At 40.0% G+C, this 12,911-nt stretch overlaps 1 protein-coding gene across 4 annotated transcripts in view; it reads right to left on the reverse strand.

The window, feature by feature from the left end:
- Positions 1-12,911, reverse strand: part of PTPN14 (protein tyrosine phosphatase non-receptor type 14) — a 126,355-nt gene that overhangs the window by 23,410 nt on the left and 90,034 nt on the right. For all 4 annotated transcript variants that reach the window (XM_064509680.1, XM_026102345.2, XM_064509678.1 and 1 more), the window contains 6 exons: positions 12,819-12,907; positions 11,118-11,205; positions 10,339-10,421; positions 7,965-8,022; positions 4,424-4,502; positions 1,357-2,852 (listed from right to left, as the gene is read on the reverse strand). In XM_064509680.1, the coding sequence (XP_064365750.1) occupies positions 1,357-2,852; positions 4,424-4,502; positions 7,965-8,022; positions 10,339-10,421; positions 11,118-11,205; positions 12,819-12,907 (1,893 nt within the window). The remainder of the gene's footprint in view (positions 1-1,356; positions 2,853-4,423; positions 4,503-7,964; positions 8,023-10,338; positions 10,422-11,117; positions 11,206-12,818; positions 12,908-12,911) is intronic.

The raw sequence follows: 12,911 nt of genomic DNA on the forward strand, positions 1-12,911 counted from the left end.
AGGTCAAAAGACCATATATACGCTTGTTGTTACACCGTATCTCTGCAGAATTCATACATGAAAGATTACGTTTTACAGTCAGACATCTATTTTATGTTTAAAGTTTAAGATTCTGTAGGGATCAAATTCAGTTTGCCACAACATAACTCAATGGCACAAGTTTGATTCCCCAACCATTATATCAGTGCAAGAATCAACAATGAATGAGAGGCATTACACATAATTTAGAAAAATCTCTTTGAATATCAAGTGGTATTTAAATCTAGTAGTCAGTAATCTAACATACTGCAAATTTTTTCTTTTCTGGTCTGGATCATTTGGATGTTTCATTATAATTTTCAGCAATAGTATTGTTTAAGGCCTAAATTCTGAAAAAAGAATCATGACACATGCTTGACTTCCTGTGATGGCGGTTGCACTTCCCAGCACGTAACATCAAGCACAGAAATAAGTCACTGCAATGCAAGTGTCCTTCATGTTCCTTCTGTTGCATGCAGTGGCACTGAAGTCTTGAATCCTTTTTATTCTAAATTCACTGTGGGATTAAAAGGACCCTATTTCTCATACGTAAAGTATGTGAACAAGCAGGAAGAAAAAAAACAAACAAACCCACAAAACAGATCTTCAACCACCCAGTGTCTGCTTCCTGCTTCCATAATTAGATATTGGGTCACTTGTTTAGTTACTGGCAAAACCATCAATCTATACTCTATTGCCACCAGTGTTTTATTCAGATAGGTATGTTACAGAAAGCAGCAGGAAAGGCAATCAAAAAGATAATTCAAAACAAAAACAAAAAAAATCACAGTCTCCATTATGCTATCTATTATGTAATACTTAATTCTACATCCCTGGAAAGAAGGGATAAAATGCTACTACCAAACCAGAGTTCTCCATTTTCCAGCACATACATTTCAGACTCACTCTGCCCTCAAATCCACTGAAGTGGAAAGGGAGCAGACCTTCAGCGGATGATCTGTGATCAGCCCCTCTTCACCCAGCTGTGTGATCTGCCACTCTCCCTTTTGCTGGCATTTCTGCCAGCACGGCTGCAAGATCACCTGGTTCAGCCCCTGATCCAGCCAGCAGCAAAGACATGTGAGTGATAATCACAGGGAGGCAATGAAAAAGCACAGTGGGAGTGCATGGGATAAACCCCTTCAGTGGCCATACGGACCCCTGAAATCAAATTGTAAGTGGCACTTCATACTGCATTTCCTAACCTTAAGCAAATCAATGCTTTCCCACTTGCATGCTACCCCTACTTTACTGACCCAGAAGTTTTTTGGTACACAAAAAAAGCCCTGTATGATTACCAAGTTTCAAGAAGCCACTGCAATAAAGGAAGGCACTTACCCTCATCATGATTTCTCTTTCTATAATGCTGTCTTCAATAGAAAACATTTCAGACACAGGCCTTTCCTTGACGGGCTCCTTCTTGACCCTCTCCTTCACACTTGTGAGGTCAGGCTCTGAGATAGAGGGCCCAAGTGAAGACCCATTTATTGCCACTTGATCAGTTCGAGATACACTAATGGCCTTGGACGGCCCTGGCCTCATGGCCTTGGCCCTGGCAGCAGCCACAGAAACACTAACGTGGTCCTGCCTCAGAGCTCCATTGCTGACACTTTTACGAGGCCCAGGATATTCTGGAGGAGGTTTATTTGGTATTCTAGCCAAGGCAGCTTGCAACTGAGCACTATATTCCATGTTCTCATGAAGAGCTGTTATCTGTGACACAGATTCTGCAGTTTCTTCTTCCTCTTCGCTTTCGCTGCTATGTATCAGCATTGTGGCATCGGAGAATGTCTTTTTATGATGATAATGAGGAACCTGCTGAACTTCATGTCCCATCTGAACTGCCTCTTCTGGCTGCACCTGCTCTCGCAAAGTATTCCTGCGTGGCAGAGGGGCGTTTAAAGTTTTTAATGCCATGGCTTCTATACCACGTACCATGTTGCTGATGACCTCCAAGCTATGGCGCTTGTTCACAGCTGCGTGATGCTTCACTGCCATGAGGGGCTCACTGACCTCCTGCAGCGACTGGCGGACGACCGGCGAGCTGTCCTCTTGGAATGTCTTTACCGAGAGCTGGACCTTCCGAGTGACCAGGTCAGGACTGCTCCCACTGACATATTTATGCCGGTGGCTGGCCAGGTCAGGCGTGCTGGTGGCAGGACGTGGACGTGGATATGGAGGTGGGGGTCTGAACAGATAGTTCTTTAACATATGAGCAGTGTTGTAATTCTGGCTGCTTTGCAGCTGCATATTAGCCAGTTCTGGTGTGCTAACCGTGTGTGAGATGTTACTGGCTGCTGTCTTATTTTGCATAGTGTGATTAGGGTTCATTTGGTCAGAGGGGGCAACAGGTTTGTTATAGCTGCCACCACCACTCTGGGGACCATAAGTCATGGTGTAAGGATGTCTCTCTCGAATCTCAGGCTGACTGTAAACTAGGTCTTCTGGCTGGTTGTAAGCATGTGTGTTTCCAATATTGAGATTCCTCAAAGACTGACTTTGGCTGTCCATCTGGATCACTCCTCTCTTCATTTGCCTCATGACAGTTTCATAATCTGGAGTTGGCCGGTAAGATGGTACTATGATTGCACTATGTCTGTGGCTGGGGATGTAGTCTGCTCTCATGATGTCACTTCCAGGGATGCTCAGGTTGGAGGACATTGGAGATGCCTGAATGAAGTTCTGGGAGCGATTAAGGGAGTTCATGCTGTGGGCACTGCATACGCTCCCATTGGGTCCATTACCATTCAGGTAGCTGAAGTCCACTGGACACCTGTCCAGACTAGTCTGAGACCTACCATAGAAAGTTTCTTCATTTCCATGGAAAATGCTATCTGCGTAGAGCGGAGATAAAGATGAAGACAATGTAACATACAAGGACTCATTCAATGTTATCAAAACTTCAAATGCATTCTGCACCAATGATTAAAGAGGGAGCTTAGCGTACAACTGCAAGGAACATTTGGTCTTGGGAGCATCCTTGAGTCACTGATACTGAACTAAAACAAAACTGCTGACATAAACACTCCTGACAGTTAGCAAAATATGGTAGCTCAGATCCTTGTGGGAGACATGAAAGGGGAAAGAGAGGAAGTGTTTTTGCCTGAGGAAAGAACAAGACAGAGCAAAGGCATCTTCTTCCTCAGCATCCTGGAAGGATTCACCACTGCTGCCTTAAGAATCTAGCACTGCTAGCCCATGGTAATCCTAAAATTTCTCTTGTGTTTTCTGTTGATAACTCTGCTCTCTATTACACAAAGTAGTAGAAGACTGAAATTGGAAATCCTACTTCAGACTAATCAACAGAGTTTTGTACAATACAGCAGGTGATCAAAACTCAGAAAAAAATTCTGCAGATGTGCTGAAAGAAAAATAAATGATTCAACAAAGGTTGTCTGAGGGGGAATCAAGAGGGCAAAGATATCATCTTGGCTCACACTGAATGACTTTATCGCAAGACTGTCCATGTCAACAACCTTTTAAGAAAAGAATAGCAGCTCCGAGAACTCTGACACCAGTTTGTTATTTAACAATACAGAGAAGTCTGTGGTAAAACTAAGGGAACTTTCCAGTTCTCCTAAAATTGAGAATATTCCCCATCACAGCCTCTGTTTCATAGCAAAATAGTGCTAGCCACCAAATCTTCTACTGTATGCAAGGAACAATACTGAATGGCTTCTTGCAAAATTTATCAAACTCCACCTTAAAATTAGTCACACAGCCACTACTCTAAAATGCTATCAGGTATGGCTAAGAGCTCCTCTGCTGGTGAGAGCACTTCAGCTCTACCTCTCATGAAGGGCAGAGAACATAGCCTACAGATTTGGCTACAGGTATTTCAAAAGATGGTGTGGCTAAGGGTGTGAAACTCGAGCTGTTCAGAGGCTCAGCTCTATTCCCAGCCTTGATCAAAGTAACCTGGTACAACCTCTTAGACAATTTATTCGTCAAAGAGGGGGGTAAAAGTAGGCAACTCTCCTTAAGTATAGTAATGCAGTGAGATGCTGATGAAAATCAGCAGAAAAGACCAAGACATTGATTTCCCCTACAGTGAAAAATATTTTCTGCCTCCTTTTCCCTCACTTTATTTCTCTCCCTGCCCCCAGCTGGCACAGCCTTTGAGTACAGCCATCATACTTTCCTTAGAAATCATTTTTCGGTTCACTGGACTGGAATGCCAAGTTTCAGGTCCATATAACCATGCACAGATATTTTAGGGAAATTTGAAAACTGAAATTGGACTTTAAACAGAAGCCTTTCTGCAACATTAACTATAAAACTGCTAGTTCTCCTCCAGCAACAACTCCCATGTGACCATGATGGCATTAGAAATCTAGACATAAGGGGCAGGAGCTTCCTTGCATACACATAAGTCCATTAAAGGGAACATGTATACTGTAAGTACCTTGTGAATTATGTGTTTCCGTGTAGTGCTCTCCACACTGGACATGCATAGGAGGCAGTATAAATGGGTGTTGTCTTGGCTGAAATGAAAGCACAAGGGAGAAAAAAAAAAAGCATGAGGAACTTCAGCAAAATAGTTTGCTACAATTTTTGCAGATGAAACAGAGGAAAAATTATTCTATACCCTTTCCCCTGAATACTGCTCTTTCTCACCCAGCTGAACAAATGTGCTTGGCATTTCCGTATAAAACAGACAATAACATTTTGTTAACTGTTGTTAAGTTTTGTTAAGGAGCCCAAGGCTGACTGGCTCGGCTCTTTTAAATTCAGTCAGTTCAGAAAACAACAATCAGGCTCCCAACTCACCTAGAACTTTTCAAAAGTTTATAAAAAGCCCTTGCCCTTCAAAAATTAAAAACGAAAAAGAAAACCCACAGGGAAAACAAAAGAACAAAAAAACCACACACTAATCAGGACAAAAGCAGGTGATGGAACAAATTCAAGGACCTGTAGGTGGAATACTGTCATACAAGCAAGAGGAGTACATATGGACTTAGAATAACTTTATGCGTAACCTGAATACTGGATGTCCTCAACAATGAATTGCCATTTCCTCCAATGATCTGCACTGCAACAAGCATTTTAACAAAATGAATATCACAGGGGGCAATTCAGCATTAAATCAGTGAGATGACTTACACAGAAATAAAGCACAGCTGATGCCATATTCACCAGCTTTGTCCTTTGATAAATTGATGTGTTTTGCAACAGCATTTTAGCACCTGCACTGTACTCTCTTGGCTGGTGCCACTGAGCAAAGATAAAGCAAGCATGTGCCGACACATGAATTAAGCAGAGAAGGAAGATGCTCTTGTCTCGTGAATTATCTCTTCCTTAACAATGGAATAAGGGCTTTTCATCTAGGCGGAATCAAGTAGTGCAAACTATGAGCAAAGACTGTGGGTGCCCAAGGCAGAAAAAGAAACACCAAACAATTTACCTCCACATGCATATGCACACAACCATCACCAAGCAACAATTAGCCACTGATTAGAGGGGAAAAAAGGGTTAAATTTCCATTTTCTATGTAAATGGGGAGAGGGAAGAAGAATGAAAGAAACTGAGTGCACATACGAATTCTTGCATACGTAGTGGATGTTAAGCCAGAGCTGGAAGAGGACAGGAAATACCTTTGCTAGATCAATTACTTCTAAGGGTATAAAACACTACTCTTGCTGAACAACTTGGGCAAAGGAGGCTGTCACTGACAGTCCAAGCAGCAGACAAGCCTGGGAAAACCAAACAGTTTGAAAGCCTAAGGGATGGGGGCAGAGGAAACCTGCAAGGAAGGAGAAAGTAATGTCTACCGGAAATGTAGGGTACTGATCTGAAGCAGACAGTTTTCTTTATGATAGAGGTTATGAAAACTGTCTTCAAGAAAGTAGGAGTTATTATCTGTGGGCAAGGCCTTTTGTCTTTTTTTGAGGGCCCAGGGGGAATTATCTCTTCCGAGGAAACAGGAGAGAAGCTTGAGGTCTGCAGAACTTCAATGTCCAATTTAGGGACAACTTCATATTTTAAAAAATCCATTAATTAAATATATCACCATATTAAAATCTCCTGCATGGAGGAGGTTTTGCTGGAAAACCAGCATCACTCGGTAGTCTGACAGGAATAAGAAACACAGTGTAGAATGGCCTTAGAGTAACTGTTAATAAAATACAGGCTCACCATGTTGCTGAAACCATGCAAAGGGTCTTAATCTGAGAGTAATCAACATGATTCTCAGTTAAGTGGCAAAGCCTCCCCTTCAAAGATTCTCCTTCACTTCCCATTTATGTCTACTGATTTATTACTGTACAAGACAAATGAACAGGTAGGTGTATGAAGGTGTGTACGAATGAATAGGTAGGTGTATAAAGGCTGGGGGGTTTTGGGTTTTTTTTGTTTGTTTGTTTGTTTGTTTTTTTAAGAGAGGACTGTTCCAACAAGTTAGGAAGACAATTATGAAAAAAACACTTGAAAGTTCAACATGAACAGTAAGCAGCCAGGTTCACTTTTTAACTGATGAGCATACATTCATTCTCTTGATCCTCCTAGGCCACTTTTTTGTTTGTTTGTTTTTAAACTTTTTGCATGCTTATGTTCAAAACAAACAGGCAGCAGGATTCACTTTTCCTGTTAAAAGGTAGATGTCCATTTTCCATATCTATTAGAGGAAGATTGTTCTTTTCCTTGTGATATAGCTGAGGCAATAGCATAAGAATGCAAACCATGCTTCCTCTCCTCACCCTAAATTTTTCACAGTAGACTTCAAGGACCAAACTAGTAGATAGCAAAAATACTGTAAGAATGCCTCAGACAATGTTACACAACCTCTGTGTATTATGATGCCCTAGAAACAAGCTAAAAATGTAAGGTTAAAGAAATATGAAACCAGCTAAAACAGGTTTCCTGCCAATGTCTGCGAAACACAGAATGCAACTTTTAAATCTGCTATACCGCGTGTAAGCATTAAGAAAGTAACCTGTGCTGAAATCTGCAAAGATAACGTTAACCCAATACCAGTACCACCTTAAGCTTAATTTTGGAACATTTTCACAAGCTGTGATCACATCTTGGGGATATGTCAAGAAAACACTCCTGCCCACATTAGCTCTCCATCATACAGCAATAGGCTAACAGAGTTATCACTCTGAGAAGGACTAAAGCAAGCATAACCCATGTCACAAATGAAAACTGGCAACTTTCATACAGATAATACTGCCCTCTGCCTAAGGGATCAGCAGTGCTGTTGCTAATCTCATCCAAGGCATTCTGAACTGTTGTAAGAAACAATGACATGCTAGATGTTAAAGCTGGATCAATAAAAAGACTGCGCTCAGAACTGACTGGAAAAAACGATTCCCACAGATTATCTTGTAAAGATTCCATGAAACAGTTGTCCAATTTTGTCAGATTTATAGCATTTATAGAGATTTGTTAAAAAGAAACAAATACCATCTAATAAAAAGCTCAGAATCAGGATCTGGGACTGATTATAAAAGTTTTACTTAAAATTACAGTAACTTCACATGGAGAATAGGCTCTTAATCCCAGAAACAGGTGAATTAGAAGTAGGCTTGATGCAAAAACAAGAGGAATAGAAGAAATACAAATGATAAGATGTAAAATTATGTAATGACTAGGTTTTTATGTGTAGAGCACAAGACACTTCAAATTCTTCCCAGGCTATAAAGGATTATTTTCCTTTCCTTTCCCACATTGAACATAACCTCACTCCTGTAGAAAAGATGCTCAGTTTCAGCAGGGCGAATAAAAATATAATGCCTTGAAGACTGTAATTTTTAATACTCAGTGGTGATATTACCCAGGTAAATTAATCAACCTAGGCAGCCATGCCCTTGAAACTAATTCCAATCATACTGCCTACAAGAAAGGAGTTAATGTGCTTATTTGAAATTTATAAAGCATCCCATCTTACACAATGCCCCATCCCATTAGAAATGGTATAAACATAAAGATCCCACCATGGTACATACCAAGGATGACCTGCTCCAAGTGGGCCGCCGTCTGATAGGGGGAGGAGAACTTGATTGTCTGTGGGGCAAAAAGTGAAGAGAAACATCAGGAACTACAATATTACAATTCCAATTCAAGAGCGAATGAGGAAAACAAGAGATGAAGAATCTGCAAGTACTGCTCATTAATGAGATTCAAAAAAACATGAATAGATGAAAATAATTCAGGTCCTCCTCTAAATGCAGAAAGTATTCCGATTCCAAAATACACATGCCTTCCATTCATTATTGCATTGGCTTACTTGGAAACACAGGAAAGAAAAACTCTGGTTTAAAAATAAATCTAACAACAACAAAAAAATCTCTCAAGCAATAAAAACTGAACATGTCACACAGGCACAGTCTCAGATGACTTAAAGTGAACATTGAATAATGAAAATTTTACAAAATTCATAGCAATCACTCCAAAGCAATGCACACAGATTGGGAGGAAAAAAAGTCACTGGTTAGATAATACTAGCAGAGCCAGATACAATGTTAGAGTAGCCAGTTGCAATGGAAGAAACCACAATGGAAACAAAAAAATGAGGAAGGGGAAGAAAAAAAGTTGAAGGAGGCAGAAGTACAGTGCTTACGTGAAGAGAGGAAAGGTAGAATTTCTCCTCTTACAGTTTCTGATCTGGTGAATGATTTTATGTGCAATTAGAGGAAATGCACACAGAGGAAAACAAACAACTATCATTATAACACAGAGGTCAGGAAAATTATTTGGCCAGAAAACACATATTGGAATACGCTGTCATCAATACATGTGACCCTAACATAGAAGCTGGTACCATGGGGGTGACTGTTACGGAAGGAACCAGCTCAGATGGCAAAAATCTCTTTAAACTCCAGTTATTTCATTTCACTCAGTGACTTCGTGATGTCCCCTATTTTTATTATTCCAAACATTTGCAAGTTGTATGTGAAGTCGCTACATAGCCAGTCTATGATATCCACATACCTATTGCTCAGTGTTTAGAAATAAATATGATCAAAAGCTATTGCTTTTGCAGTCTCAGTTATAATCTGTAACAGAATAGTCCTATCTGTTGATCCCAACATAACACTTCAAAGAGGAAACAGTCTAAGCCAATGGACTATGGATTTGTGTTTTCTTTTCTGACTGCCTTTGTTTTTTCAGGAGAGGGAATCGGGAGCTTCCTTTGAACTCAGTTTCTCTGAACCTGTAAGAATTAAATTTGGTTTGGACTATAAAAATACAATATACTCTGCTATGAAATGTCTTTTCTGGTCTTCCACTCAGCTCTGAACAGTAAATGCCATCTGAAATCTGATCAATATCTTTTTCTTGCAAGTACTGTATGCAGTTCACCTTACCAGTCTCCCCAACACTCAATGTAAGTTTTTATACTGTATACATGTGTAATATTAGAGAGTTAGACTTTCCAGTCTTCCATTCACTATTTTGGCTTTATTTTCAAACAGATGGCATTGCCCAGCTGAACAGATGGGATGTCCAGCTCTAACTAGAGCTGTGACGGAGATGAGACTTCTTCACAGCTTTCCAGCTACCTAGCTGATATGCTAGATATTTTGCAAGAGATTCACATTCTCATTGCTACACATACCTGGCATATTACAAAAAGTCCTCAAACTCTAAATTCACTCAATTTATCTCAAACTAAAATTGGCTGCATACTGGTATGCATGAAGTATCCTCAGCTAACAAACTGACTTTTGTCTTATAACCAACACCTCAAGAATTCCTCCCTCCATTAGGATGGATTCACCTGTGTGAGAGAGCTAACTCAAGGCCAGTCAAGTGCTCAAAGCAGAGCTTAAAAGAGAGACTTAGAGCTCTGATTTATAGGCTTTTTTGAGTCATGCTAGGATGGCTACATACATTAACATTCCCAGGTGTCCTCCCCAGTAGCTCACTTGTTTGATGGGTATAAGCAGCAGATAAATTATATTGCCCAAATTAGAAGAGGAAAACTGTGGTTTCCATTGACTTTAGGTGCTAGATGGCATCCTCAAAAGGCTACAATTCACGTTTTGGGATATTAGAATATTTGACCTTTCCCTTCATTTTATTCTAATATTCTGGGTCATGAATGGCAGAGACGAAGGGCTTAAATTCACAATTCTCTCTCATATTCGGCTGCATGGGGAGCAACATCCAGCTGGGGTCATGCATCAGGTCTCACAAGGCTCAGAATTAAATTTCATTCTCATTCTTGTGTTCCAATTGGTGGTTAAAAAAGAAAAGGAAGGGAGAAAGAATAACTGGCACAAGTGACTAGAAAAACAAACAAAAACAGACACGCCAAAACTCAGAGAGCTTCCAAAGCAGTGTGTCAGAACATAATTCGGAAGAAAGAGTACTCACTCTGTGCAGATTTTGTTCTGTTTGTAAAACTTATGTCTTGCTGCAAACAGTCGCGAAATATACTTGGCATTTTCAAGATCATCCTTTAAACACAAGAAAAATCAGAAAAAAAAATCTACTTATTCATTTTGTTATTCTTACCAAGAAGGAACAAAGAAGAGTTCTAAAAATCCAATTGCAGCAATGCTTGGTAAGGTTTGTCATGTACAGAAGTGGCTGCCAAGAGCATGTCTACTGCCCTCAAAAGTGTTCAAGGCATTGAATTACTGAAATGCAGTGGCATGCCTTTACACGCTGTCACTTCACTGCTAAGTCACAGTGGGAAGGGAGGAGGGACAACGAAGAAAAATGGCTCATGCTTGCTGGTCCAGTTTCCATACTGGCCTTGGTTCAAGGAGACATGGAGAGATTTTAAATGGTGCAGAACAGCACTGCACCGCTCCTTGAGGTCCAGTATATGCATGTATGGGAGCCTATGCACAGTTTCTACAGTCAAATTTATGCCAGCATAAAATGTAGTACGGCACTGTGGATGTTTCATCCAACAAGCACTTCAGTTTTTTGCAAACTTCCCAGCATAGTATAATTTAGGGTGCTTCGAAGAGAGTGCAATTATCGATAGCGAAACAAAATTATTTTCACTCTCCACATAAAAAAGAATGTGAACTTTGGGGTGGAGGTTTTGTGGTGAGTAAGTCCCTTTGGGACAGTGGAATTTTAAAAGTTTATTTTTTATATAAGCAGGTTTCTTGATGACCCTGATTAGATATTTTTCTTACTGTGTGAAAGAGCACATTCTCTTCTTTGTTGATCAACTCTAGAACAATTGAAGACTTGTTATGTGCTATATTCCCAATGTCATTCCACCTGGAGAAGAAAAAAAAATGTTGGAACATTTGCCAACACATACATTCAAACATTTCACAAACACATTAAGAGTCCCTTAGTCAACATCAGTCTCGTTTTATGGGAAAACTTCTCAGTAGCTGTTTGGTGAATAAACATGGTCAGGAAAATAAAGAATTTGCCTCCCCAATCCAAAACAGGTGAGTGAAAAGTTATCTCTCAAAATACTGAGTTGAAGAATCACAATAAAAGATAAACTGAAAGTACATTAATGATAAACTTTATGCTGAATTGTAGCATCTTTGCACTGACTGACTTTAGCCAGATGGAAAAGAAATATTTGGTTCTGCAGTGCCATTCCTCTCCAAATGTTGCTTCCAGCTTCCCTACAGAGCCAATTCTTCCTAAAGAAGGTTAACCTGACAACATGGTTACGTAGGCTATGCATACCACGTTAATACTCTGTTTTATGTTCCCAATCTTTTTTTTCAAGTAATTGTCAGGTTACCCAAGCTCAGAGTTATAATCTTCTTACAAATAGCTGACAGACACATTTGCGTACATTGCATGCAATCCACGGGGATGGAAAGGACTTGTTTGTTCTGTTTGCAGCACGCATTCCTCTTCATGTCATGGCAGGCGGCTGAAGTGCATATTTCCTAAGAGTAAGGATCCCAGCACCAACTATCATTTCTACATTTAAGAAACTTCTTGTGTTTGTCATCTACATTTTGAACAGGTCTTCAGAATGCCACAGTTAAAAGGAACAGCTAATTTCTTTGCAAAATTACACAGGGAAAATGTCAGACCAAAGTCCTCTTAAGGCAAAAAAAACCCCAAAACGAAAAAAACCTCCCTGCTCAAGCCTGATTCAAGCCTTAGCTACTGACTATATATTACTGTACCTCATCAAAAACAATCTGTTTGGCTACACAAATGTTCATATTCCCATAACAGGGACCAGGAAAAATCCATTCCAAGTTAACAAGGATATTAACAGAAATAGCCCACAGAAGAGTAGCAAATAATAAAAAGAATGAGTAAATCCCTAGCTTCCCTGGAATCATGGAGGTTTCCGGCAGCATTTTCTTACGGGACAGGATTTTTTAAGAAGTAACAAATGCCGCAAATTATGGTTAACGGAAAGCTTTAAATGATCCCTAACCGTCAAAATAAACAGTAGTACAGACAAATAAGTGACACAGCCAGGATTTTCAAAATTATGGGATGAGAAAGTTCAGCTTTTTACTGGGGCACCTAAATATGGCAATCAGATTTTCAGAAATGTTGAACACCTGGGCTGCCAACAGTGAGGCTGAACAGATTTGCATTCAGATGCATCAAAGGGGCAGACACAAAGGCAAGAAAGAAAAGGGATCAAAGCCTCGTAAGCAGAACAAGATACATGACAGAAAACTACGTCTTTCTTGCCGTCAAACCCATTTGCAGACATCAAAAATTATTCTTTATCACATCTCTTACGGCCAAGAGGCCAATCCTGAAAACAGTGAGGTGAGTACTCCTCAGTTAGAGGATTGGCACTATTGAAGTCATATGTAAGTAAGGAAAAAACCCCACACACGTTGCTCTGACAAAAAAACTCACTTTAAATACAGAAGTCCCTAGGTTTTTACCTATAGATCACAGTTGTCCTTCCAATTCTGTTTTTTAAGAAGATTCCCATGAAGAAAATACCAAGGTGTATGTCATTTCCATGATTATCCTAC

Source organism: Dromaius novaehollandiae, chromosome 3 (genome assembly GCF_036370855.1).
Source record: "Dromaius novaehollandiae isolate bDroNov1 chromosome 3, bDroNov1.hap1, whole genome shotgun sequence".
NCBI lineage: Eukaryota > Metazoa > Chordata > Aves > Casuariiformes > Dromaiidae > Dromaius > Dromaius novaehollandiae.